The 26,838-nt window shown below is 41.2% G+C and overlaps 1 protein-coding gene across 1 annotated transcript in view; it reads left to right on the top strand.

Annotated features, from left to right (window-relative positions):
* The window catches only part of NOX3 (NADPH oxidase 3), a 55,630-nt gene extending 29,882 nt beyond the window's left edge, over positions 1-25,748 (top strand). Inside the window, exons 10-14 of the mRNA XM_045544623.1 lie at positions 58-220; positions 10,663-10,809; positions 13,983-14,107; positions 24,124-24,270; positions 25,542-25,748. Coding sequence (XP_045400579.1) covers positions 58-220; positions 10,663-10,809; positions 13,983-14,107; positions 24,124-24,250 — 562 coding nt within the window. The 3' untranslated portion in view covers positions 24,251-24,270; positions 25,542-25,748. The remainder of the gene's footprint in view (positions 1-57; positions 221-10,662; positions 10,810-13,982; positions 14,108-24,123; positions 24,271-25,541) is intronic.
* The last annotated feature ends 1,090 nt before the right edge of the window (positions 25,749-26,838 follow it).

Here is a 26,838-nt window from a genome sequence, read left to right as displayed (position 1 = left end):
TTCGTGTTCAAGAGCAAGGTGTTCTGAAGGTCGAATGGGCTGCATCTGTGATTCCAGGCTGGCGGTGGACGGGCCCTTCGGAGCCGCTCTGACAGACGTGTTTCACTATCCAGTGAGCGTGTGCATTGCTGCAGGAATTGGAGTCACTCCCTTCGCCGCTCTTCTGAAATCTATATGGTACCAATGTTGTGATTCGCAGACCCAGCTGAAGCTGAGCAAGGTATGGAAAAATCATTAGTTCACCCTTCCGTGGACTAAAGGGTTCAATGTCCTTATATCTATCATCTGCCGATTCTTGGGGAGGATTTTAATTAACTATGAGGGATAAACTCAAGGATCCTTAACTATACTTATGTTCTTAAAAATCTCCACTCAGTATTACATTTATGAGTAGGGTTATGTCTAATCTTGTTAAAGATGACAAGACATAAATTTTATTGCTTCATTGCCATTACAGGACATGTAATTGCTCATCTCTATAAAATATGGACAGGCTGCAAATGGCTATGTGACTGGGCTGCAGTTAGTGATATTAACAGGAGCCTTCTCCTTAGTCTCTTTAGCTTAATACCATGGTTGCAAGTGTATAATTCAATATCTTCCTTTCCTCTGGACTCAGGGTCTTAACAAGAAGCCATGATTGGGATGTTGGCCTGCTTATTTGGTGTTGCCATCCAACGGCCAATTTCCCTTTTGTCATTTCTTGTATGCTCTCCAGCTATATGCCTCCAGGGTTTCTTCCTCCCTTTTCCTACCTCGAGACTCCATCCCCTTCTTTGGCCCTCTGAGGACCAGCAGCAGGCACCAGAGCAAGTAGACTAGGAGCCCTGCTAACCTCAAACAGTGGGAACACAGGAGGAATCAGGATGCCAGGCAGGCATGGTGCCAGTCCTGGTCCTGCCACTTCCCTGGTTGACCCTTTGGCTACAGTTTCCTCATCTATCAAAGGGAGATGCTCAACTCATCAGCATGTCCCAACGCATGTTCTATGGGACACTTGTCCCCTGACATGATCCAGTAAAGAGAATTCTGTGGTCCAAGAAACTTTAAGAATGATCCTATCACACCCCACTCTAGAAGACTCACATCGTCCTATTAAATAAGTCCTGCAGAAAAGAGCCTCATCCAGTTTTGTTCCTTCCCAAGCTTATTCAGCCACAGAACCTGTCCTCACCTAACACCTCTTAAGGAACAGTATTCTGTGAGGCACCGCAGACAATGCCAGACTCGCAGATCTCTACAGTTGGGGCTTCCCCAGTGGAGAAAACAAGAGTAAAATTGCCTATTTCATGGGTTTCCAAGTGACAGGTGCTTGACATACATTTTCTCATTTGATTATAGTCTCCCCCAACAAACTTATAGAGTAAATAATACAAGGCCTGTTTTCCAGATAAGGAACCTGAAGCTTAGAGAGATTAAAGTGACTTTCCTGAAAATACATGAAATAATCCAAGGCAGAATCAGAGTACAAACTCAGGTTCATATGGCTCTCTCCGTGCCATAAGCAGCTCGCGGGAGACGTGACTCCCACCCGCCCCTGCAGCCCCAGTGCGATACTATGGGAAGGCCACGGTGTTCCTGGTCAGAGAACCTCCCTGATTCTGCCCTCACTAATAGGTCGTATTCAGTGCATAAGTCACCTTTCCGAGCTGGATTTCCTGACCCACACATTGAAGAAATATGAATCCATATCCAACAGGGAGTTTTAATACCAAATAAGACAAATAAATGATGTGGAAATATTACTGTGTAAGTGTATAAAGGGACATAAATGTTAATTATATCTGCCAAAGATATAAATAGATTACTAGTATTACTACTACTAATAGCCTAGATTTATCAAGCATTGACTACCTAACAGGTGAGGAGCTGGACATTTTATATGCACTATCTCTTGCCATCCTTTTAAGGTACTTGCTATTTTTACTCCCATTTTACAGATGAGAAAACTGAAACTGGATCACAAAACTAACAGGAATGATAGCATCATCTTATTGAACTGTCATAACTTATTCAGATAAGTAATATCCTCAACTTGTCAATGAGGACTCTGAAGCATAGAGAGCTAAAAAAAATATTAGAACTAGAATTCAAATCTAGGTCCTTCTAGTGCCAAAGCCCATCTTCTTTCCTCTGCACCATAATATGTTCAACAAAGCAAGCAAAAGAGCCACTGTTTTGGCTACTTGGACCTCACAGCAATGCTTTGTTATGGTTTGTGATGATTTCTCAGCTGTCCTAAGCTCTTCCTTCCCTCTTGCCATCTACCAAATAAAAGCCTCGTAGGGAGGTACCTCACTGCTTCATGGTTTTCATTGCATTAAAGGTCAAATCACGCTTCACGTGGAGCTGACGGTGGATATGTGTCTCACTTTCAGTCACTTACACTCTCAGCCAATATTTGTTCAGTCCCTTCTCATACTCACACACAAAACCTACCACTCTCCTCACACTCTGCTTAGAATAACCTCTCCCTTCTCTCAAGCTTCATTACTCCTTTGCTGTCCTGTTATGTCATCTATCTTTCTTTCCTGTATCAAGATTCACAACATACTTTATTTCCCTAACAGACTATGAGCTCCTTGAACATGGTTTCTCTGTATATTTTCATAATAATGTATATATATTCTATAAATATTGAATAAATCAATGAGTGAATAAATGTCTACATGCCCAAAAGAATCAACATTTGCTTCTGTATACTTTTCTGTAAAATTTAAGGCTACAAAGATAATTCATTTTTTTATTTAACCAAAAAGACCACTCAGTAATTTTATAACTAAAATAATAGATTCCAATTATTTTACTACAAATATAGAGGAGACATTCATAAGAACTCACAAAATCTTAATACTGCCTCCTTTCTCATCATACCACTGTTATTCCTGTGCACTACTTGTGGGCTTTGCAAGGCTGTTTCAGCCGGACGCCTAAGCTTAAGTCACCACAAAATCATAAAACAGAGACATTGGTCTGTATTCAAAAAAACAGAAACCATAGAGTAGGAAATAAAAAGACAATGCTTTCATAACTTATACAAATTTGAGGGAATATTTGGACAAGACCCAGCTGAAAATAAAGGCTGGAATCACGGCATATGGGAAAGGCAGCTAAAGCAGAGATAGTTGAAAGGCCCTACTCGCCCAGCTTTGCCTGTTACCATGAAACGCAACATATGTGCTTTGAGTGGAAGTGATTTTTCCAAAGTCACCCAGCTGGTTAGCCACTGAGTCAGGACTGGAGCAGACGTTTCTGATTTCCACTTCAAAGCTCTTTCAGGAAAAAAGTGAGGTTTTCATGCTACTGAAAGTTTAGGCTGAAAATTACTCTTAAGATCCAATTCCTTGGAGTCTGCAAGCATGAGAACAAGTTTAGGAAGCTTCTGTCTGTTAAAGCAACTTTGTGTTTGTTTGAGTACAGCTTTCATTAGGTTTTTGTAACTAATATTCGTCAGTGCTGCCCACATGTTTTTGAGATATAAATACCACTTCCACTAAACTGTCAGCATCTATGTAATTTTTAAGGTGCCGCTGTGCAAGCAGCACTTATTTATCTAAAGCATCTTCACAATTTTAGGCCTGGGCTATAGTTTTCAGATTGTTCTCTTTTGTAACAAGGGGCGGGGGGAGGTGGGATTTTAAGTTTAAATGGTTAACTGCAATTAGGTGGATTTTCTCCTCCATGTGTAAAATACCAGTCGGCATAAGCCACACACTTTTACATACAAGCCTCAAGTTGCAGTAAAAAATTTGCACCAAAGTTCTCTCAGTTGTTAGCATAGCAGACTGTATCTTCTTTACCCTTCTCCTGTGCATTATTCTAGAAAATTTCTAAATAAAATGAAAGAGCAAAACCAGTAAGACACTTTCCTTAGGATCATATGTAGCACTTTCTGTTCGACACTGACATTTTAAAATGTCTTTATTTTCAAGACCTTTTAATTTTAAAGACATGGGAGGTGGTGGGGAGAAGAAGGGAGAGAAGTGGTCAGGAGGAGACATCCCGAGAAGGCGAAATAACAATAAGTAGAATGATGGCTTGCCGTGATGAAAACAGGCAAAAGTTGTAATACATTAAAGAACTATTTTCAACACAGAAATAAGAGCCAAACTTCACTGCGTAGGAGGCAGATGAGAACATTGTGCCCCTGTGGGATGAGGGAGGGATGAGGGTGGCTGAGAATTCTTAGCGCTGCAATACGGAGGAAGCCGATTGCTGAAGGGTATAAACGCCCTATAGCAATAAACGTCCTCCACCTCCTGACTAACGGCTATGATTAATTCTACATCACACTCAATTTGTGAAAAGAGCTCCTGAAAAAAAATTAGGACGGTTTGCTTGTGCAAACTGTCAAAATGATGAATGAAATAGGTGCGTGTGAATGGGGAGGGAGGGGGGAGATTGCTGACATAAATAGATTGGCTTACACATTTTAGTTCTCCCTAATATCACAGCCGTGTAGACAGAACGGAGAGAACTGCCAACTGGAAGATTTGGTTCATTTTCTTAACTGCATATGTAATCTTCAAACTACAATAAAATAGATTATAGAAAAACTGAGATAATCTAATTTCTTCATAAATTGTCTTCCTTCATCAGCTCAATAATACATAACCATGATAATCGGTATTTATAGTGTGTCCCATGCAAAATGGCCTTTAGGTTCTTAACCTAATATAATAAACAGATAATTCAAATAAAAAGACAGCACGGGCCGGTGGGAACAAGGAAAAGAGGCCAAGAAAGACAAAAATCCATACGCAGCTTAAATATATGAATAAAACAAAGGAGGGCCTGCCCTCTTTGCTAATGAATGAAAAATGCATTTAATTTAATCTGTTTGGTCGGAGAAATTATTTACTTTCACTTTGCCTCACACTGGAGCTCTGGCTACTTCTGGCATTGATCCTGTCTGCTCACCACCGAGCGCGAGCGCGCTGTAATCAATCGGCCTCCTCCGGAGGGGCCGTGCTCGCGACTCCTAAAGCAGCCAGTGCTTCTCCTCTTTCCCGGGGCGACCTCCAAAGCCTTCGGTACCCCACCGGCCTCGCCATTGCTCTGTGGGGAGGTGCCCAGTATTAGCATTTCTAATGTCTTGGTTCATTATTCACATGAGTACAGTCTTCTTGTAAAAGAGTCAAATAAAATATGCATACATTCAAAAATCTGCCTTCATTCACCTCCCTCCCCAAACTAACCACCTCCCTAACTTTGCTCCCCAAGGAGGTCACCATTAAACAGTTGGGTGCATTTCATTCCATTCCTTTCCATATATTTACATACACATACCTATACACATAGGCACGGGGTGTTAATTCCGCATAAGTAGAGGTGTGTGTGTGCAGACAGAGAGAGAGAGGGAGAGAGAGAGAGGGAGAGGGATGTACGATTTGTTTTGTATTTGTTTTCCTTCGTAACATGACGCAGAGCACCTTCAATGACAATACCTAATGATCTATTTCATTTTGTTTCGTGCCTTCAGAGTATTCCATAGTATGGATAGCCCACAGTTTACTGAATCATTCTACTACTAATTAATATTTCAATTGTCCAACAAGGATTATTAACTGTAATTAGAACACATTGAGGCACAAAAAAAAGTCAGTCCTCAGCCACAGGCCAAAGCAGCACTGCGGTCAGGAAACAGTTAAGATTAAGGATACAGGCTTTGAGAAAAAGTCTTAAGGACAACAAATGATTGAGAAGGGCTGGTCTCAGTCTCATACTGGTTAATCAGAAAAACAATTTTATAATTTTGTCACTTTAAAACTAGAAGTTTTACACATTAGGGGGGCTTGTCAGTACAAAGAAATATTTCTTCTTGTATTTTCTTGTGTGCCATTGTATTCACACAGGATTACCTTGACAACAACAACAACAACATAAGAGCTGGGACAATAATAGCGACCATTTATTGAGAATGTAGCATATTTTCTCAATATCAGTCACAGTCTTCATTTCTGCAGGGCAGAAAGTCCCCTTTTTGGAAAATAGTCAGGATTCCCTCTTTGTAGAACCTTTGTCACCCTTCTGGTTTGGAGCTTCTTTCTTTTCTGTTATTTCTTTCATACAGCGTTGGGGACAGAGGTGTGCTGCCCAGGAGAGGGCAGGTGGCACTGCGACCCACTGGCCTTCCTTTTGGAGGAAACATTGATCAGGAGACCCCCCCTGGCTCCCTGTAAAATGCCTCCACGTGGGTTTAGCACACACAGAGCCTGGGGTGCGCGTTCCCTAGCGAAGAGGTTCCTTTTTACAGACTGTGTCTTTATGATGGATGCTGAGGTTCTTATTCTGAGACTGGCGCTAGAGCTAAAGTTTGCCTTTACCTTCTCTGGATGACTGCCATCTCTGTCACTCAGGAGTGACCAGTGGAAACACACACCACGCCAGGCAGATGTCCCCCTTTGCTGCATAATATAACATAACATATTCATTCCGTAAGCTCCTCCAAATGACAATGAGGATAGTGACAATAGCAGCTAACGTCTTCTGAGCACTTAATGTGTCTGTCAGACGTTGTGCTAAATGCTTCAATAAACCGTATCCTTCCATCTCCACGATAAGCTCATGAGTTGCCGTTCTGTGTTTATTGCCACTTTACATACATGGTAATATGGGCTCGAGTTAAACAGCCTGTGCCCAGTCACACAGCTCCTGGGTGACAGAGCCAGCAGGGCGTGGGACTCACGGGCTCACAGTGTTTGATTACTGCGCTGCGCTATGCTCCACCCAGAACCTGCACCTCATGTACAGCTGCCTTCCTTGGAGGGGTTCTGGGCCTTAAATAAATGCGTAGATAAATATTTTTTCTCCCATTTCATCTTCTGGTGAGTGATTTTGGATCTAAAGAAATACAAGTTGTGTTCATGGAAGTGTCCTCTGCCTGTGTTGTGTATGTCTATCCAAGATATGGCTTCAGTTTCTGAGATAAAATAGCCTGAAAGCATCAAACTCTTGCTAGAGAGTCCATGGGCTCTGGTATAGAATAGATTGGTAGCTCTTCTCAGTTCATTATCTGGAATTATTTACCAAAAATTGGCCGGGCTAAGTGGCTCACACCTGTAATCCTAGCACTTTGGGAGGTTGAGATGGGAGGATTGCTTGAGGCCAGGACTTTGAGACCAACCTGAGCAAGCGTGAGACCCTGTCTTTACAAAAATAGGAAAATTAGCCAAGCACAGTGGTGCATGCCTATAGTCCCTGCTACTTGGGAGGTTGAGCCAGGAGGATCACTTGAGCCTAGGAGTTTGAGCTTGCAGTATGCTATGATGATGCTACTGTACTCTAGTCCGGGTGACAGTGCAAGACCCTGTCTCAACAAAAAGCTATTGACCCCAGACCACGGTTACCTGATCTACACGTGCAACTGAAGGATTCTTAAAGAGAAACCCAGGCTTCGGGGAACATGGCATGAGGCGGGTAGCACAGGGAGCCCGGCATTAAGTGTCACTCAGACCCAGGCCCCCAGCGAATGGACATGTCTGAGTAGAGTCTGATCTGATCGTTGGTGCCTGTCACAATGTGACAACGAAGGCTTCTGCCAGGCCACACCACACAGAAACCCCAAACCCTCTGACACAGTCCCGGCATGGTCTCCTAAGTAATCTGGCCATCCACTATAGCTACAAGAATATGTGGGATGAGTCCTGCACACACAAAAAAAATAACTTTACTACTATGAAGGTTCAGAACTTTTGTTATTTTACTGAGGATGACTTTCTGTTGAATAAAATCTTTTAAAGTGACCTTAAGTATTTTTGGCCTGTGATATCAGCCATAGAATTCTGAAAGCCATGCTTTATACAGGTAACTGATTTTAGGGTTGCTTTATTTTTGGAGACTAAGGTGAGGTGGGTGTTAAAAACCACAGATCACAGAGTTCTAACCTATTGTTTGGGACACTTGTTCTACGCTTGACCAGGTCCTTTCTGCTGGACGAAATGCAGAGGTGGAACTCTTATGTCCTTTCACAGTGAGTGGCCCCCACCGTTAGAAAGATGAAAGAGAGTCAAAGTAAATACCCTTTTCTTCTGTTCAAAGTCTCTTTTATTCTTTTTCTTCCTGAAGCACTGCTATTGAGCCTGTCCATTCTCCCTCCGTAGCCTCTTGCACCAAAGCTGCCCGGTGTCACCTGTAAGTCAATTACGGAGGGAAAAACACACAAAGCCATTACAAGGAAGCAAAAAGTATAAAAGGTTTGACAAGCCCTAAGAACGCTGACACACAGCTAGGCCACAAGAAAGTAAAGACGGGGAGGATTTCTCTCTGAAAGGATCAAGGTTCATGTGTGGAGGAAGCTACGATGTAGGTAGTTTTCAAGTAAGGATGATTGGGACTAGATTTGAAATGGAAAATTTTTTTTGGAAAAAATGTTTTTTGGAAAAGATGTTTTGGTTTATTTTCCACATATGGGTGTATTTTAAGCATGTTCCTTAAAGAGTGGGAAATAGAGAAAATAAGTCGATGATGTTTGCTCTATGCCACCTTTAATGCTCTGAGCTAGATCAACTTACCAAGGGCAGGAGGGAAGGGGAGTGCATTGGTTAGAGCGGCATTCAGTTCAGCCAGTAGATCTTCCATTTCCACCAGGAGCAAAGCAAGTCAAAGTGAGAGCTAAGATTTACAAAGAAAAAATTAGATTAGGCATGACTCAAAGTGAAAAGAAAGCAGATAGTGGCATTCATCACCAACATAGAATACAATATCCACCTCCTAACTGGCTTCCTTTCTTCCTCCCTGGCCCCCCACACCCCCCAGCCTATTCTCAACACAGCAACCAGAGGGACCCTTCCAAATGCCTCAGATCATGGACCTCATCTGCTCAACACCCTGCAGCCCGACGACATCCGGGCTCCCCCAGCCTTGCACCCATCTCGTCTCCTGCTGCTCTACCTCCCTCACTGGGCTCAGCCACGCGACCTCCTGGCTCCTCTTGAGAAGCCCCACTCAGGGGCTCTGCACGTCCTCCCACGTCTACAGAGCTCTTCCCCTAACCACGCAACTCCCTCGCCTCCTTCAGGCCTTTGCTCCAACATCCCCTTCTCACTGAGGCCGCCCTTGACAATTTGACTTAACTCTGCAACTCTTCCCAGCCTGCCTTGTGTTTCTGCATAGCATTTACCACCCTCTGGCATATTCCATATCCTACCTCTTTATCATCTTTCCTCCTCCTCTAAGATGCAAACTCTACAAGCACAGGCAACGTTTTGCCTCTCTTGTTCACTTTTATAGTTGCAGAGCCTAGAGCAGTCTGACATAAAGTAAGCGTTCAATACATGGTTGCTGAATCAGTGGATGCACACACGAACAAGACCACCTGCTCGTGGGGACCCACGGGGTGTTCACCAGAGGGAACCACGGGCTCAGTTCTGCGTCACAGGCCCACTGGCTGCAGGGTGAGCTCCAGGACGGGACGAGAGTCAAGAAGAGAAGAGAAGGTCATCATGCTTAGGGACTGAAAGATTACGTGTCCTGGAATTAATATCTTAAGTGCCCTTCCGAACAAGAGCTGTCCAACAAATACGTAGGCTCTGACTCTTGAGAAAAACAAGTTTATTCTCTCCAGCTTTTACTCTTTCAGACTATTAATATTATAAATTCTTGCATAAACCTAAAGAGAATAGACAAGCTATTTAGCCTTGAAATATATTCTGTAATTTTTTTCTCATAAATTTGATCTATTAATTAAATGTCATCCGTAACACTGATTGCATGATTGCGAGCTTGCGAGGGAGGGAGGGAGGAGAACACTGACCACGGGAGGAGACACTTCCAGGTGGCGACAGACCAGCCACACCTGGAATCTAGACCAGCCCCTCACAGATATTAAGCCACAGAGACGTCTCTGTGGGGAGAAGGCACAGGAGAAAGATGTGGGCAGCCAGGGGTAGGAGTGTGAGGAAAGCGGTAGAATTAATAGACTTAGCTCCTGTGGTTTCTTCTACATACAATCATTCAAAACTCAGAGCACAAAAATGAAGCCTTTATTTTAGCAAACCCACACTATTTCTTGCACATGCCATTTGCTCAACACAGAGAGTTTATAAAAAAAATTCTTCCTAAACATAATTTCATTAGAGCAGTTGACACCCAGCACAGGCACCACCCACCAGCTTTCTTGGACATTGACATGTCTCGCTGAGAGGAAATTTCTGGCTTGTGTGGCTTGATTCTGAAATTACCATAATCTGTACTCTCCAGAGGCCGTGACTGGTGAAGTGGATTAGTGCCCAAGCCTTCAGGGTCTCTGGAGAGAAGAGTTCAAATCCCGAGCTTAGGTCATAAGTAAAGATGAAGGAGGCTGGTCTAGCAGTTTATCCCCCTTGGGGAACAGTGAAAGGCACAGCTAGTTATGATTATTAATCTTGTTCAGAAGCAGCACAGCCAGAAATGTGGTGCGTTGATCCTCATCCAGAGAAACTGGCACAGCCCACAGGCTCCTGACTCTCTCAATTCACTCTGGGCTTTTTCAAACACAATGTGAATTTTTTTCAAAAGAAATCACAGTGTGACTGTTTGTTCACTGGCAGGAAAAAAAAGCATGTTATTTTGCAGAACTGCCCATTTGGGCTCAAATAATTTAATGGAGATAAAGTAGTCTGCGATTATCAGCACATTATGAAAAGAGGGACAGATCAGTTCTCCTGCCTTCTCTCTTGACAGGTGTATTTCTACTGGATTTGCCGGGATGCAAGAGCTTTTGAGTGGTTTGCCGATCTCTTACTCTCGCTGGAAACACGGATGAGTGAGCAAGGGAAAACTCACTTTCTGAGTTATCACATATTTCTCACTGGCTGGGATGAAAATCAGGTATTGATAAGAGTCGAGCAATATTACCTGACTCCTCTAATATGGAGCAAACAGAAGAGGAACAATTTCAATAAAGAGCTATATATTTATCTGATAGCATGAAAGAATTCTTTTTTATGTTCTTAAAAAGGAAAGGAGAATGAAATAAAACCAGATTAGAAAGCACTGTTCAGATTGTAGCAATAAAAGGACCTACAGTTAACTTGCTGAGGGAGAGGAAAGCTTGGGCAATGGAAGACAATCCAGAGTTTGGAAATCCCAAATGAATTTGCATTTGTCCTTCTAAGCGTGACATTAAGGGAATATCACTGATTGGCTGTATTGTCTTGTTGACTTCCTAATTGGTTCTAATTTTATGTTTTGAGCTGTTCAGAGTTAAACAGAAAAGATTCCAAGATGTTTACATTTGACATTTTGTGGTTTAAAGTATGTGAGCATTTACAGAAAATAATTATTATGCATACGTGATTTGTCTAAAGATTTTTTTTTCTTAAGGCATTCTTAGAAATTGTGTACACCTATGTTTATTTACCTAAGACCAAGATGATCTTCTGTTTTGGCAGCTGTTCTACAGTATATTGTATTAATGAAATATTAAGATAGAGTTTACCAAAAATAATGTATGTCAAAATATTGACAATGGTAGTATTTCAATGTTGATAATATCAAAGAACTAGTACATTTTAATCCATTTTAACTCCTCAAATCTAAGAATTAACAATGAAGCGATGAGTAGGTTATGCAATGTGTATTCTAATCGGCACTTCTGTGGCTCCTATTATTGATACATACTTTTAAGAAAAGTGTGTTTGAGTCCAGGAGATTTTCATTAATCACTAAATTTACTAACATACACTTCGTGTGTGTGTCACTCACACACACACACACACACACACACACACTCACACATACACACATTCACTGGCCCTATGGAACATCCCTGTAATTTGAGTCTGTGCTTCTGGAAATGAATAAGACTTTGCTAGAAATCCAGTAGCTTAATGAATGTTTATGGTCTTAGTTGCAGTCCTCCTTAAATATTTAATCCCCTGGGATGATTTGAAATGTAGATGCCTTGGAAACTAGGCTTGAAACATCTTAATGAATTATATAGTGTTAATTATGTTTTCCAAACAAACATTTTCCTTATTTAAGTGGGATTTTTAACTGATGGTTCATTTGGTGAAGGACAGACACAGCTTTTGTCTTTTGCTTCCTAGAACCACGCTTGCCCTTTTACTTCTAGAGCCAATTGACCATAAGTGCCTGCCTAGACGTTCCCTGTCGTTTGGGGTTGAGACTGAAGCTCTCATAACTGAGAACTGAACTTGATTTTGTGACAACACAACTCTGCTCCCTCCCATCTCTGCCACTATAAAAGTGTGCTATTAAAGGCATATTTTTTTCCTAAATACAAGTAAATGAAAATAGGTGTCTTCTTAAATTTTTGCCATGACATGTCGGAAATTATTTAGACTCCAAAATTTCAGACAGGAAATCACTAATCTCAACATTTAAGGAAAAAATAATTGGTGCATCCTGTCAGTAAAGAATCAAGAGGCTGTTTTAGAAATAGCCAGTTGTTAAGCTGAATTCAACAACCTCAAAGTGGCAAAATGACAAGAACAGACGGGACAGATGGAAGAGGTATTATGAAGGGCAAATCAACAGAGTTTGGAGATTAATTGAACATTGGGCTGAAAAATATGGAACAAATATAATTCCAAATGTTTGAACATCGGTGATTGGCTGTACCACAAATGTAAGTAGTGAAGGTCCTTTTTTGTGTGAAATCAGGCCCAAACTTCTTAGCAAGTACTTTACACCTCTTCCCAGCCTGACTCCCACACACCCGTCCTGCCCCACCCCATTGTTTTCCTCTAGCCCCAGAGCAGCCAAGGATACACACTGGCCTGTCACTGGCCCTTTCATTCTCCCACATCTTTGTCTCTGCTCACGCTATTCCCTCTCCCTGACGTGTCACTTGACACCCTCTGCCATATTCTCCCACCCTCTCTTTGCCTGGAGTCCTATTCCCAAACTCCTTTCCCTTAATGGCCCTGCCACCGAGGTCAGACCTGCCTGATGGCAACTCCCTTGGGCCTGGATTTCTGAGATGTGCTCTGCCAGTATCTCCCCGCCTGTTCAGGCACTTCCATTATTCCCAGCTGAGCCTCCCTAGCCTCGGCTGCTTTCTTAGACAAGGTGAGACGGTCAGCCAGGGCAGGCGTCGGGGAACCTGGGACATGAGCTGTGCCCAGCAGGGTTGTCACCCAAGCTGGCCAGGATCGGGAAGAGTCAGAGGGAGAGAGCAAATTGAGCACCAATAGGTAAAATATGTGAGCTCTAGAGCTGTTGATGGGTCCAAGACAATAGCACAGGGGCCACAGCTCCCCAGAGGTAAGAAGCAAGGTAGTTACCAGAATGCAGTAAGGGCTAAAACGAATGACAGCAACTTAAAAACTGATTACGAGGGATCCATATGCCCTGGTCTCTTGTTTATTGACCACTAGATCCATGTTGCCTGGGTGGCTTTGCTTGATTTAAAGGCAGATGGTTGGGCACAAAGCTCCAGCCACACCCCTTGCGAGGCTCCGGCCACCACGTCCTGCCTGCCAGACTCAATATCCTCCTAGCACACGAAACCAGACAGCAGACATCGAACCGTTGCAACCCACTAGGCAGATCTGATTGTATGTAAGATGCAGTTTCTCCCGGGACATTTCATTGCACTTTGATCTAGCAATGCCCTTCTCCAATCCCCAGGATATAACATGAAGGGAAGGCGGACAGCAAGTACAGATTAACTTTTGAGAAGTTTGGCAGGAAAAAAAAGAAAGTCATTTAGTGCTTGCTTTTTCTTAGCCATATTTACTTTATAACTCTCGTCCTTTTAAAGAAAAATATTCTTTCTAGGTTGTTGTTATTGCGTACCTACTAAGTAAGTATAAGGAGGCACTTTGTTCTCATAAGTCCCCGTACAAAGATAAACGAGATGTGATGCTTGCCCTAAAGTGCAAAATTGGTAGTATCTGATAATAGTGATAAGCATTTCTAGCCTTGTAAAAACATTGTGTTAAATCTACAGATGAGCATAATTACTTCATCCTTTAATTATAGAGGTTTCCATTTTTTTTTCTAAATGTCATGTGATCCCACACTTTGTACTTTAGGCCATTCACATAGCTTTACATTGGGATGAAAACAACGATGTGATCACAGGCTTAAAGCAGAAAACCTTCTATGGGAGACCTCACTGGAACAACGAGTTCAAGCGGATCGCCTACAACCACCCCAGGTAAGGCAAGCTCTCTTTCCCCCGCCTGCTGGGAGCCTCCCTGGAGAAATACAAGCTGCTGCGGAAATGAAAAGTTTAATCTACAGTACTGCACATCTTGTTTAGAGACAAAACATCAACCTTAGAAAAAGTGGTAATGGTATATTTCAAGAACCACAAACCTCTGCTTAACTGGTTTACAACCTCTGACAGTTATTATGTTGAAATTTTTCACATTTAACCTCAATTTAAAGATGGTATTTCTTCAACTATATATGCCTTCAAGAAATCTTTGTTGCGTACAGTTGATCTGTAATTACTCAACTGGAGAATTCACTTACGTCCAACTGTACACGGTATCTAGCATGTCTAGCAAAAGCAGAGAGAAAATGTTGTAAGACCAAGCAGGGATTTAGGGTAGTGGTTAAGGACCCAGGATCTGGGTCTAAATCCTAGCTCTCCCTTTACTACTGGTTGACTTTGAACAGGTTATCTATTCTGGTACTGACTCAGTCTCCTCCTCTGCAATCTGCAAATAATAATAATGCTTCCTTCCCAGGATTCTGCAAAAATTAAATGAATTAATATGTGTAAGGAACCTAAAACAGTGCTTTGTATGGAGCACTTAGGAATTGTTAGCTGCTATCCTCACTCTTATTATTATCATCATCATTTCAATTATTGCTATATTGATATTATCATTACATACTAAACTTCAGTGTAGAGAAGAAAGAGCACTTGCTCTGGGGGGCACAGATTGGGGTGAAGCCTGTACTTCCTGTTTCTAGGAGTTATTGTCTGCATGACCTTGGATAAAGCAGCTTATTTAAGCTTTTGAGATCCATTGTAAAATATGGATTATAATATCCACTCATAGTGTTGTTCTCATAGTTTAAATATATAAGTAGAGAGAATATAGTGAAGAGCTTGGTAGAGCATAAAGCACTAATGCAAACAGGCATCGCTGCTACATGTCTCCTAAGTCAGTCTTTGCTTCAATCCTTCATCATCCATGGCTCTTGAAAGTCAGCATGTCCTAATATTGTCTTCATGAAAGACCAGTTTCCACACTGGAGGAAAGATCTGAAAGAAAAGTGGGACTGTGTCGCTGGACAACTGGGAAGGGCCCTGAGGCATGAGTCACTGTTCCCGGCATAATCAAGGAGGCTGGTGGTTGGAAGAGAGGAGGCGAGAGGGAGAGCAGTAGGAGACAACACTTAGGAGAGGTAATGGGGACAGTGGCAGGTCATTGTAAAACTTTGCATTTTATTCCAAGAAGGGAAGCCACTTGCAGGTTTGTGCAGAAGAGTGACATGGGACCACTCTGGCCTCTGTGGGGAGAATAGATTGTTAAGGGGCTGGGACAGAGAGCCCAGTAAGGAAGAAGCAGTGCTGGTGGCTTGGATGGGGGGCAGCAGTGGAGGTGGTGATAGGTGGTTGGATTGTGGGTATTTTTGAAGGTTGAGCTGACATGACTTGTTGGTGGATTGGACGTGAGGAACGACCCAAGCTAGAATGGAATCCCCGTTCACTAATGTGGCTGTGACCGTGAGAGGAGCTGCTTGGCAGGTGTGGGGCACCAGGAGCTCCATTTTTGACAAGTTTAGCTTGTGATGTCTGCAATTCATCCATGTGGAGATGGGGAGTGGGCAGAGGAACCGAAGAGGCAAGAGCTCAGGGGAGAAGTTCAGCCGGTGGTGTGAGCGCATAAACTGTGTTTATAACTGTGAAACTGGATGGGACGACCAAAGGAGCAGATATTGATCCACTAGAGTTCCAAGAACCACAATGTTTGGAGGGTGGGGAAATGGACTCTCTATTGCAGGTCAGGGAGTTTAATACATATTACTCATACCCACTTATTAATCACACCACTTAGGCCTTCTGTACCCTGCCCTTTTCCCATCCACTTTATTGGAGTTGAACCAGTAAGAGTAAGTGCAAGTCCACTCCGGTATCTCTGACCCCCTCTCCACCCTCCAAGACGTCCCCATCGTCTTGCCATCTCTTCCCTCAGCCCTTGCATTTCTGCCTCGGGGGCTCCCTTCAGAGAAGCCATGCTTCATTAACCTCTTTGTAGTTCCTTAGTATTTTTTCTGCTCCATAGGATACTTCTCTGCTGACTATTATTCATCTTTTGGTCAGTTTGGCTACTCTTTTTTACATTTTTTTTCTTATATTCTCCTTTGCCAAGACTATGCCATTTTCTTTCTTATCAGCTGTCATTGACTTCCTTAGACTTCCCCAGGCCAGCCACGTGAAGGAGGTTTAGCGACGAGAGAGGTGTGGAAGGAGTAGCCAGGGAACTGCCCAAGGTTCATAACCGTACAATCCATCCCATCCTTCCACTGGGAAGTCGCCCCCACCTAAACTGCCCCATGCCCTGTGAGACCCCTGCCACCCTCTCCACACTGCACCCCGGCAGCCCATGCCAGGAGCCCCAAAGAAGCATCAGCCTGGGGAAGAGACGGTTTGAGCGAGTACTTGTGGGGACTCACTCCTGACCTTGAATCAGCCTGAAAGCAAAAGATTTCCAGCCAGAAAGCCCAAGAGAAGCTTCACTTTGAGCATCAGGGTTAGGGGAGGGAGGGTGTGGACCAGCTTCACACCTTCCAGTCTGGCTTTCACCCCGTGGGGCTCAGCCACAGAGGCCCTATAAGAGCTGCCAACCTACATTAAGTGGCCCTGGAGACTCTCTCCAGGCACCTCTTCCTGAGGGCCACTTGTTCCATTTCGCCTCTTACCTCGACTCTTGCTGACACTTGGCCTGGAATTCAGGTCCATCGTTCCACCTTCTCCCCAAATGTGGTGCTTCCAACCCACCCAGGTTTCCAGAGCCTTCGAATCCAGTTCCTCTGGGCCCCTCCTCAACACCCAGCGCTGGCTCCCAGGCCCCCCACGCTTCTCAGTCTCGAGAGTCATCACCGGCCACCCATCAGACTCTTGTCCAGAGCAGAGAAGGGTTCATTTCACTTACAATTTTCCTAAAAAAGATTATAGGTAGAAACTAATGAAATATTAGAAGCTCATATGTGACAGCCAGGTTTTTCCGTTGCTATTTTCTCCTTTTGGGAGAAATGATAAATGTTTCACACTCAGTTTTCAATCATCACGGAATACATTGTCTCACTTTACAGGCTTTCAACATGGACACATCTATCTCAGTTTTAAGTTCTTCTAGGTAGTCCCACTCTTTATTATGCTCACCCCTGTTGACATCTCACACTGTATTTGTTTATTTTTGTTACACATGAAGTTTGCAGCCCGGTGGGGAAGGCCTTTCAAAACAAACCATTTAATTATCTCCTTTCTCGAGGAAAGGTGTGAGCCAGAAACATGGAGCGTCTAGAGACCAGGGGTAAAACTGGGCTTGCACAGACTCTGCCCAGAAAATTATGTCGCACAGTGCTGAGAAGTGAGCCTGTCCAACTTTTTGCAGGGAGTGAGGAGTGGGAAACAGTTTTAAGGTGGGAAAGCTATGTTCCTGTTATTTTCCCTGTTGCCCTTGTAACGAGTATGTTCATTCCTTCTCAGAAGCCATAATCAAAGTTAAGTACATATATGTACTTAATGCCTAGTTGTACTTTTTAGCACAGTATCTATGCAAACTCCCTCTCCCTGAAGGATGACTTCGTCTCTTCCCAGGTAGAAGAGGCCCCCAAAGTTTGAGTGTCTTTGAATCAAGCCTATGCGAGCCTACTTCTAGCCCAGAATATTTAAAACATATTTCTAACAACCTTAGACTCTAGAACATGGTTCCTTTTTACATAGTTTCAACCATTAATGTCACTAATAATAGACAAGTGTAGGCAAAGTCAATTATTATTTTATCCCTGGAATGCCAGATCCCTGTGAAGAGACAAGGCACCCCTAAAAAGCTTAGTACCACCCTCTCAAAAGACTTTTAAAATGACCTCCTTAAAATAATTTTGTTTTCTGCTGTGTAAAAGAAGATTTATGTTTAATGAAGCTTTTAATGAAGAAATCTCGGAAAGAGAATGCCAATAAAATCTAATTTTTAAACAAGAAAATCTAATATTGAGAAGTATTTCAATATCCTGGCCTTTGTCCAGATATAAATGAAACACACAATCCAATTACTGTTCTGCACAAAGGACAAAGTAACATTAATTTTCCTCAAGATGGTTATTAAAGAGATAAACAGTATGTTTTCCCCTTATTATGTCAAGGATATGTTTGTTCCCAAGCCTACTTGGCTACTCTTACAAGACTGTTCTGTCCTGTCATTAGCTCATATCTTTTGGCAAAGATGAGTCCGGAGGAATTGGTGGATTTGTTTGTGGCCTCAGAAAAGGTTCTTTGTTCTTGAGGGTCTTTGAAGTAAGCTCTCAACCATTTCTATTCATCAGCGCAAAGCCAAGGATTCTCAGGACTTACTCTTTTAAAAACATTTACCTGTTTGCTCAAAGCTGGAGTCTGTTCTTGTTCTAAGAAGGAGTTAAATCAAAAGAATAAAGTGAAGAGGGGCAAAAATGTTTTTTTATAGAACATGAAAAACAGCACCAAAAATAAAGCTTGAAGGGAAGCAGATCAAAGAGAGCAGTGCAAGCTATAAAGGAACCAGAAAATTGCAAAAATAACAGTAATAGAGAAACAAATTGATAGGCATCAAAATGAATACAAATAAGGAAAGGGGAAGAAAAATTAAATATAGATCAAAGACTGAAAGTAGAAAATAGGAAAGTGTGCACTATTGTTTTTATTTGTAATTAATTTTGGTAATTATATTAGCCCTATTACAAAAACAAGTATGGTTTTAAAAGACAATCAATAAATAATAAGTGGATGTATAAAAAAACAAGTCTTTTATTGATATGCTCAAACCCACATCCATGTGACAATTGTATAGTTAGACACAGAAAAGTACTCTAAACACAAAAACAATGAAAATCATTCTCCCAATTAAAATATAGTAGGCTAATTAAACACATGCATTGACATCTATGTCTTACTAATCTATAGAAGTGTGTCTTTTACAAAAGTGGAAGCTGTATATCATTTTTTGTAAGCATTCTCAATATGTTCCCAAGCTTTAGACAAATGTTCATAAAATCAGGGAATCATTTCCAAGAAGGTAGACAGAATGAAAATAAATATATCTTTGTCACATTTAGCTACTTTTTGGATAAACACACATTGTACGTATACTCAACCTTCTGAATTTGTGAGCAGTTGTTTTTAATTAGTTGAATAAAATGATTTTACATAGGCTTTCAACCTTTGATCTTGCAATTCAGATAATATTTATAGTTTGCTACTTTTGACTTATCTGCTAACTTCTCCATGCCTTGTAGGTAATTATGTAATTAATTACTACAAAAACTTTAAAAGATTTGGCCATTTTTTTTTCATGACTTCAGTGGAAGTGTCTCTTTTATCTTGAAGGAAAAAATACAGAATAGAAGAGTACTACCATTTTTTAGAACAGTTTAGCCCAACCCAACACTGAAGAAAGGTGTCAACTTACCATATGACTGGGGGCTTCTAATCCATATTGCATGAATGTATTTTAGACCACCCATTGTTTTCAGAAATATGAAAATACCTTTATACTAAATTGAGTAAATGTGTCCATCTGGAACCACATTTGCTTGTGTGCACACCCTTCAATTCTCATTTGTACGTGCATATGTGCAAAATGTTTTTAAATGATATTTTTAAGAAATTAGCATTCTGATTATAGCATACAGGGTCCTTTATCTAACAGGATACCCTAAACATTCATTATATGACTAAAATGTTCAGAATATTGAAAGAAATAGACTTAAATGGAAATACAATGCATGATATAGCTTCATGAGAAAAATAAAGCCACCATAAACTTATGATGGGGATATTGTCAGCATATTTAAATAGTTCCTTCCCACCAGAGGGAAACCAGCTCTGTGGTTATAATCAAATGAAGATTCAATGAAAATTACTGCAATTATTCCATTCATGATAGGGGGATTAGAGAGACGGGTGAGTACAGGGTGGATTTATCACCACCTTGCAAAGTTTCTTTGATGGTGTTATCTAACAAATTACTAGTTATGGGAAAATATTAGGTTATTTACATATGAAGGTGCATATGTTTTAGTGTTTTATTGGGGTGGAGGAGGGGACAGTGTTGGCGAAAAATGGCTCTGCTATTCCCTGGGATCCAATGCTACAAGTCAACTGCTTTCATTTTTCTTCCCCATTTGACTATAAGCCTCTCAAGGGCAGCAACTTTATCCACACCCTCAGAGCCTAGAACAGTGGCCAGTGATGAATGGGTGGGAGGACCATGACCAGGATAAGGAAACTGGGACAAGAATCCTAACAGCACAGCTCTGGTTACCAGAGAAAATGGAATTGGTGGAAAGTAGGCAGGAGAAGAGTCACAACAGTGAATTTTGCTAGGGACATCTGCAGCCCGTGATGAGCAACTGAGTAATTAGGACGCAGGGAAAAGCAACGTTGTAGGCTGCTACAAATTAACTGGGAGATAGATTAAAAAACAAAAAAAGCTGGCCAGCACAATTATCATATGCACTTATGAAAAAAGAAGATATTGTACAAAATACAATTATGTGATGAATCATTTGGAGGCATTTCTAATGAAAAACACCCACTAGAAAGGATTAACCAGGAGTGTGTCCATTGTCTGATACAGAGTTTGTAGCTCTCCTTGGCTTCTTTCTAAGCCTCCATAAATCCACGGGAAGCTTCTGTTTATCGATTTTATTTGCAGAATGCACTCAGGGTATAAAGTAATTTGATTTTTTTTTAAATGGGGTTTAGGGTCTGCCCCTACAGGGTTATAACTTACCAAGCATAAAAGCCAACACATAAAAACAAACATACAATTTAAAGCGAGAAGGGCTCAGGGCGGCAGAACCTGGGAATTCAGCGAGGTGGTGGGATTACTCCCGGGCGCACCCACACGCCCATATATCTGCTGGGCTGAAATCTCCTGGTGGGTGATATTTTGGATGCCTTTCATGCATGGCATCACTGAACTGTTTTTGAAAAATGCACCAAACCCACAGAGAAGAACACAATAGTTATTTAGCAAACATGGAGAGGGAAAGGAGGATTTTCTTTATTGTTTATCAGAGCTAAAAATAATGCCGTGAAGGTTAGCCATCTTCGCAGCTTGTGTAAAATTTGTCCTTTACTCATCAAAGTCAGCAGCCTGGACTGATCAATGCCATTAACGTTGTCCCTGATCCAGCTCCTCACGCATGTGCAAGCTCCGCAGCTTGCAGGCTGTAAACTGAAGCACAGCACCTTGTGTTTTTATACTTCTTTTGCCGAGAATCTTTTTTTTTTTTTTTTCAGTTCTAAACAATCGTGGGTAATTAAATTTTATAGAAGAATTTTTTCTTTACCAACCCCATTAGGGTTCTGTTGCACTTGTCTGTTGCCTCATAAAAGGGGGGAAAGAAAAACCACAAGCTGCTGCATCTGTGCCTTAACCACTTGGTGTGGGTTCTCAGCTCTGTGATTCACACAGTATGCGTTTGTGACAAGAAACCTCTGTCCTTGGAATCATAAATACCGAGGAGGGTAAGCAAGGCGAGCAAAAGAATGCCGTGTGTGGGTGGGGACAGTGATGCACAGAGAGCCGGTGAAGGGCTGACCTTTCTGCCTCAGCTGAAGGTAGATAATGAACGGCCTTTGTGAGATGTTTTGGTGATTGCATAACCATGACAGTCATGGGCCCTGAGTACAGAAAAGTGTGGACTTAGCTGTGCAGTGTAATAGCCACAACTTCAAAAGGGGCAGGGGAGCTGTGAGCTGCTGGGGACACCAGTGGTACACCTGGCAGCCAGCAATCAGAATCCTTTGAAATGGAGTCTTAAAGGCAGAGAGCATCAAAGAGCATCGTCAGGTTCTGCAAACAGTTACTGTGGCTGCAAACGAAAGGGCAGTCTTAGCCTGTTGGGAATGGGCCAGTGGGCAATCTCTTTGGTGACATCTACACTAATGGAAAAATATCACCACCCATAACAGCATCTTTGAAATAGATGCAAGGATACCTCTGGGCATCAGACACAAAGCAAAGCTGCGACTCCTCACCGGGAAGGGTCTTGCCTGACCCCATCTATCATTCAAAATGTTTCAGTCCAGAGCTCAAAAATCATAGTGCTGATCTCAGTAAGTCTATAATCACCTCTGGGTTAACACCCCACACCTCAGCGTCTGTTCAGCTTTGTGGAGCAGGCAGACACCAGCAGACACGATGTGGAATAATAACATAAGCTAACACTTCCTGACAGCTCTCCATGTGCCAAGCACAGGGCCAAAAGCTGGGCGTGCAGTGTCTTGTCTGATCCTCCCAGAGATTCTGGGGCCTAGGTGCTGTAATTCTTCCCATTTTATAGATGAGGATATGGAGGCTTTGAGACGGTAATTAAAGTGCCCAAAATTACCGAGCACCTATGTGCTGGAACCAAGAGCACCTTAACCATTGCCTTTTATCTCCATAAACACCTTAAAATTGCTTCAGGAAGTTATAAACTCATATTTTTCAGTGGAAAATATTTTTCTGAAAAAGTGCTTTCTCAAATTTAGCTGTGGGAATAATATTTTTAAAGTAATACTTGTACATTTTGAACATATTACCGTTTATAAATTAAGACATTAAGTTCCTTGGAAGCTAAAGTTTGGAATGGGATTGACCATCAATTTCTACCATGGATGCTACAGTCCTGGGACACATAATTCAAATGTGGCTATGACATATGGCAGAGATTATGTTAACATATAAACTAAGGAAAACTAGGCTGTGTAGGCACTTCCCAACAAAAGCCAGGTCTGAAGAAACAGAGGCAGTACAGTGGGCTGGTCCTGAGGTCCAAAGAATTTCTCTCAGACAGTATTTCTCAGAACCACACCTGGGGTCCTTTCTAAACATGCATTCCTTGGATTTGAGCTTAGGAATCTACATTTTAACAGTCTGCCTAAATGATTTTATGCACAGTAAAGTTTGAGAACTTTCAATCCAGATTAGAGTAACTAATTCAGCTTATGCCAGAGATTGGAAAAATGCTACCAGGACTAGTAATATTCAAGACAAGGGAAAAAAGACATGATCTCTGTAAGACTCTATAGAAACTGACACATCTCAGCTTCCAGAGACAACCAGAACCACTGCACCAACACAGTGTTTATATATAAACAGAGTCACAAGGGATTTGAGCAGCCCTGGGACAGTCATGATATGTTAAAAAGTATCTCTTCAACACAATTGCTGAAATGTCGTGATTAGAGATGTCAACGTTTGGGTGACGACATTTTCAGCAATGTCTTTCCTTTCCAGCTCTTCCTTCTGGCCTTCTTTGAAAATTAAAGTAATTGCAACAGGAAAAATTAATTAAGTTGCTATTACTTTAGCATAAATTGTATTATCTATAAAAAAGGCAGGGTTTAACAGGATATTAGTAATAACTAACTTTTTGAATGTATTATGTCATCTTGCTTTCAATAAAACATACAACACAGTTGCTATCATCTTTGTTTTACACCTGCGGAGGCTGAGGTCTAGTGCCTTGCCCAAGACCACGCAGATAATAAATAGTCAGCACAGCCATTCATTCATTCATTCATTCAGCAAAGGTGCATTATGGAGTGTCTACTGTATGCCAGGCACTGTTCCAGGACCTGGGATAAAGCAGATCAGGTTCCTGCTCTCAGGGAATTCCATTCTAAGCACAGATCCAAGAGGACGCTAAGTAAGAGGACACCTGACCAAAAATCCAGATGACACCACGTCTATATTAAAACCCCCTCAACAGTATTGGTGGCCCCTTCCAGCCTCAATCCTTCCTGGATCCACTTGTGCGATTCAGGGCATAACAGAACTCCGGGAACCTGGGAGAGAGCAGGGTGCTGGAAGTAGGGAAAGGGAATCTAAGAAAAAAGGACATGTATGGAGAAAAATAAATTAACCTCACAGCCACAGCTGCTTCCCTCACTGGATAATTGTCTCAGTTTCTGGCTGGCCCGGCCCCAGGTGACTTTCTTTCCTTTTCCTACCCCTACTGCAGCAGCAGCGTTGGCGTGTTCTCCTGCGGACCCAAATCACTCTCCAAGACACTTCAAAGGATGTGCCACTTATATTCGTCAGCTGACCCCAGGGGTGTTCATTTCTATTACAACGAGGAAAGTTTCTAGAGTTTGGAGGTAAAGTCTGTGTGTTATACAAGGTCAGGGGTCGGGTTTTGTCTCAATTGCAACTACTCAACTCCTCCATTGTCGCACACCAAAGTGGCCCCACACAATAACAACGTGTTGTGCTCCAACAAAATTTTATTTATGGACCCTGAAGTCAAATTTCATAGAATTTTCTTATATCATGAAATATTTTTTTAACTTTTTTCAACAATTTAAAAATTCAACAGTCATTTTTAACTCCTGGGTCATCTAAAAACAGGTGGTGGGCTAGATTTGCCCTGTGGGGTGTGGCTTGCTGACCCCTGATAGAGGTCACCTTTCCTAAACTTGTTTTCATGCCTAATGTTCCATCCGATGTGGAGAATCATCTTGTGGCTTGGCCTGAAGTCTCTTTTAGGAATTATTTGACATTTCCATTACCCTGATGGCAGAGACACCTGCCTTACACCCAAACCTGATGTTTTCTGCTTTAAACTTAAGCTCCTTCGTGCTTTTGTTGATCTGCTATGGACCAGAGAAATTAACAACGGAGGTCATCTTTCACAAAAATCCTTTACATACTTGAGAAAATAATGAAATCATCCCTCATCTATCCCCTTTGTAGTCTGAACTAAACTAAATTCTTAACCTTTTGGCCGAGGATATATATTCAAGCGCTTCAGTCGTTCTTGTTGCTCTTTTTCAAATTCACTTCCATTTCTTCACATCCTTTAAAAATGAATGCATTGACCAAAATGAGGTATGATGTTCTAACAGAAGCATGACTAGTATTGGGTAGAAGAGTGGCTTTTTTAGATCTTATATGCCACATCCTTACACCTGGATTCTATGTATGCCTCTATCTCTCTCTTTTTCTCTCTTTTTTTCTCTTTCTTCCTTTCCTTCCATCTTTCCTTTATTCCTCCCTTCCCTCCTTCCTTCCATATTTCTTCCTTACTCTCTTTTAACAAATACTTTTTATTACTACCACATTTTGGTCTATGGTCATCTTTGACACTTACACCCCAACTCAACTTCTGCCCCACAAAATAACCGGGAATTTTTTTTTAATTTCAAATTTCCATTGACCCAGGCTTTCCATATCATGCAGCTGTTTTACCCCAAAGTCTTCTCCAAAGTAGTCCTCACAACTTAAAATTTTCTCTACTAGTATTGGTTAATTTTTTGGAATTTTTATTTCTAACATTTCAAGATTGCTTTGAAGTTTAGCCCTGAATACCAACACTAGCATATATAATAACTTAGTAATATCTGCAGATTTAATAAGTGATATCACAAATCTTTTGTTTAGGTTTTCAATCAAGCTATTGACCCTGAAGAACTCCACTAGGAATTCCTGTGACTGCCTGTTAACATGAGCATCCATTTGGGAACCAGTGAATGATAACTAACCATTGAGAACAGCACACCACACCACGCTTTCTTAGCTTATAAATAACATGCCATATGCAATAGAACAAAAACATTTACTGAAATTAAAATACATTATGTTTTTCAAATGCTTCTTATCTTTGTGGATTGTCATTCTGCCATAAAAGAGAATTAAATTAGTCTGACATGATGTGTTTTTACAAAGTCAGGCAGCTTCTTAAGATCTTCCAAGTATTTCTAAATTATAAATTGATCATTTCTTTTACTTTATCCTCAGATATTCATGTTAATTCTGTGATTCCTATAATATTGATGTTGATTCTCTAAGTTAGGTATATCCCATGATGTCTCAAAAATGATTTCTACTAACTCTGCCCTGTATATTTCTTAGTATCTTTAAGTATTACTTGATGCACATAATTCAAACTCTACCAATTTTAATAGACCTAGTCTTTCTGTGTAATTATTTCTCCATTGAAGTTTGATTCAGTCTTTGCAACTAGATATTTATGCAGTCAAATGTAATCTTTACTTTAGCAGGCGAATTAAACGCATTAAAATTTTTTCTCTTGGTCGTATTTAATTATTACTTTTCCCCCCTGCCTATTTGAAAATAAAATGTACTTTTTGGTCATCTAAATTTGTTTAATAAATTAGAATATGCCTGTCCTTAAACACAAATTTGGCCATACTTTTTTTTTTTTTTTAACCTCTGGGGATGCTGTTTGCATCTCTTTTGACCTTCACACTACTTCCCTACGTACTATATAGAATCTAACCTATCCAGATGGGAAAAAATACAAAAATCAGCAGATTTCTTCAATACAACAATAACCAAATAGAAAATGTGGATTTTTTTAAAAAAAGGAAATAGTCTATTCAAAATAGAAAAATACAGCAAACCTATAAATTCATTTAACAAGAATTATGCAAGATGATTTGATAAATGAACATTTATAGGGAGACATTTTTAAATGAGTAGAAATATCATGTTCCTATATGGGAATATTGAATATTACTAACGATATCAATCAGCTACATTCCTGAATATTCACTGGGTCACAAATGTAGAAAGCAAAACTGATAAGAGAAATGTAGATTTTAATTAAGGAGAAGAAAGTGAAGCATTTTCCACAATTAACAATAGAAATGCTTAGGTCTTTTTCAGTTGGCACTTCTCATTGAATTTATTTCTTCCTACTGTGAGATTTAATTTA

The sequence above is a fragment of the Lemur catta genome, chromosome 2, assembly GCF_020740605.2.
Source record: "Lemur catta isolate mLemCat1 chromosome 2, mLemCat1.pri, whole genome shotgun sequence".
Lineage (NCBI taxonomy): Eukaryota > Metazoa > Chordata > Mammalia > Primates > Lemuridae > Lemur > Lemur catta.
The sequence above is the reverse complement of the archived record's forward strand: the minus strand, read 5'-3'. Positions and strand labels throughout refer to the sequence as shown.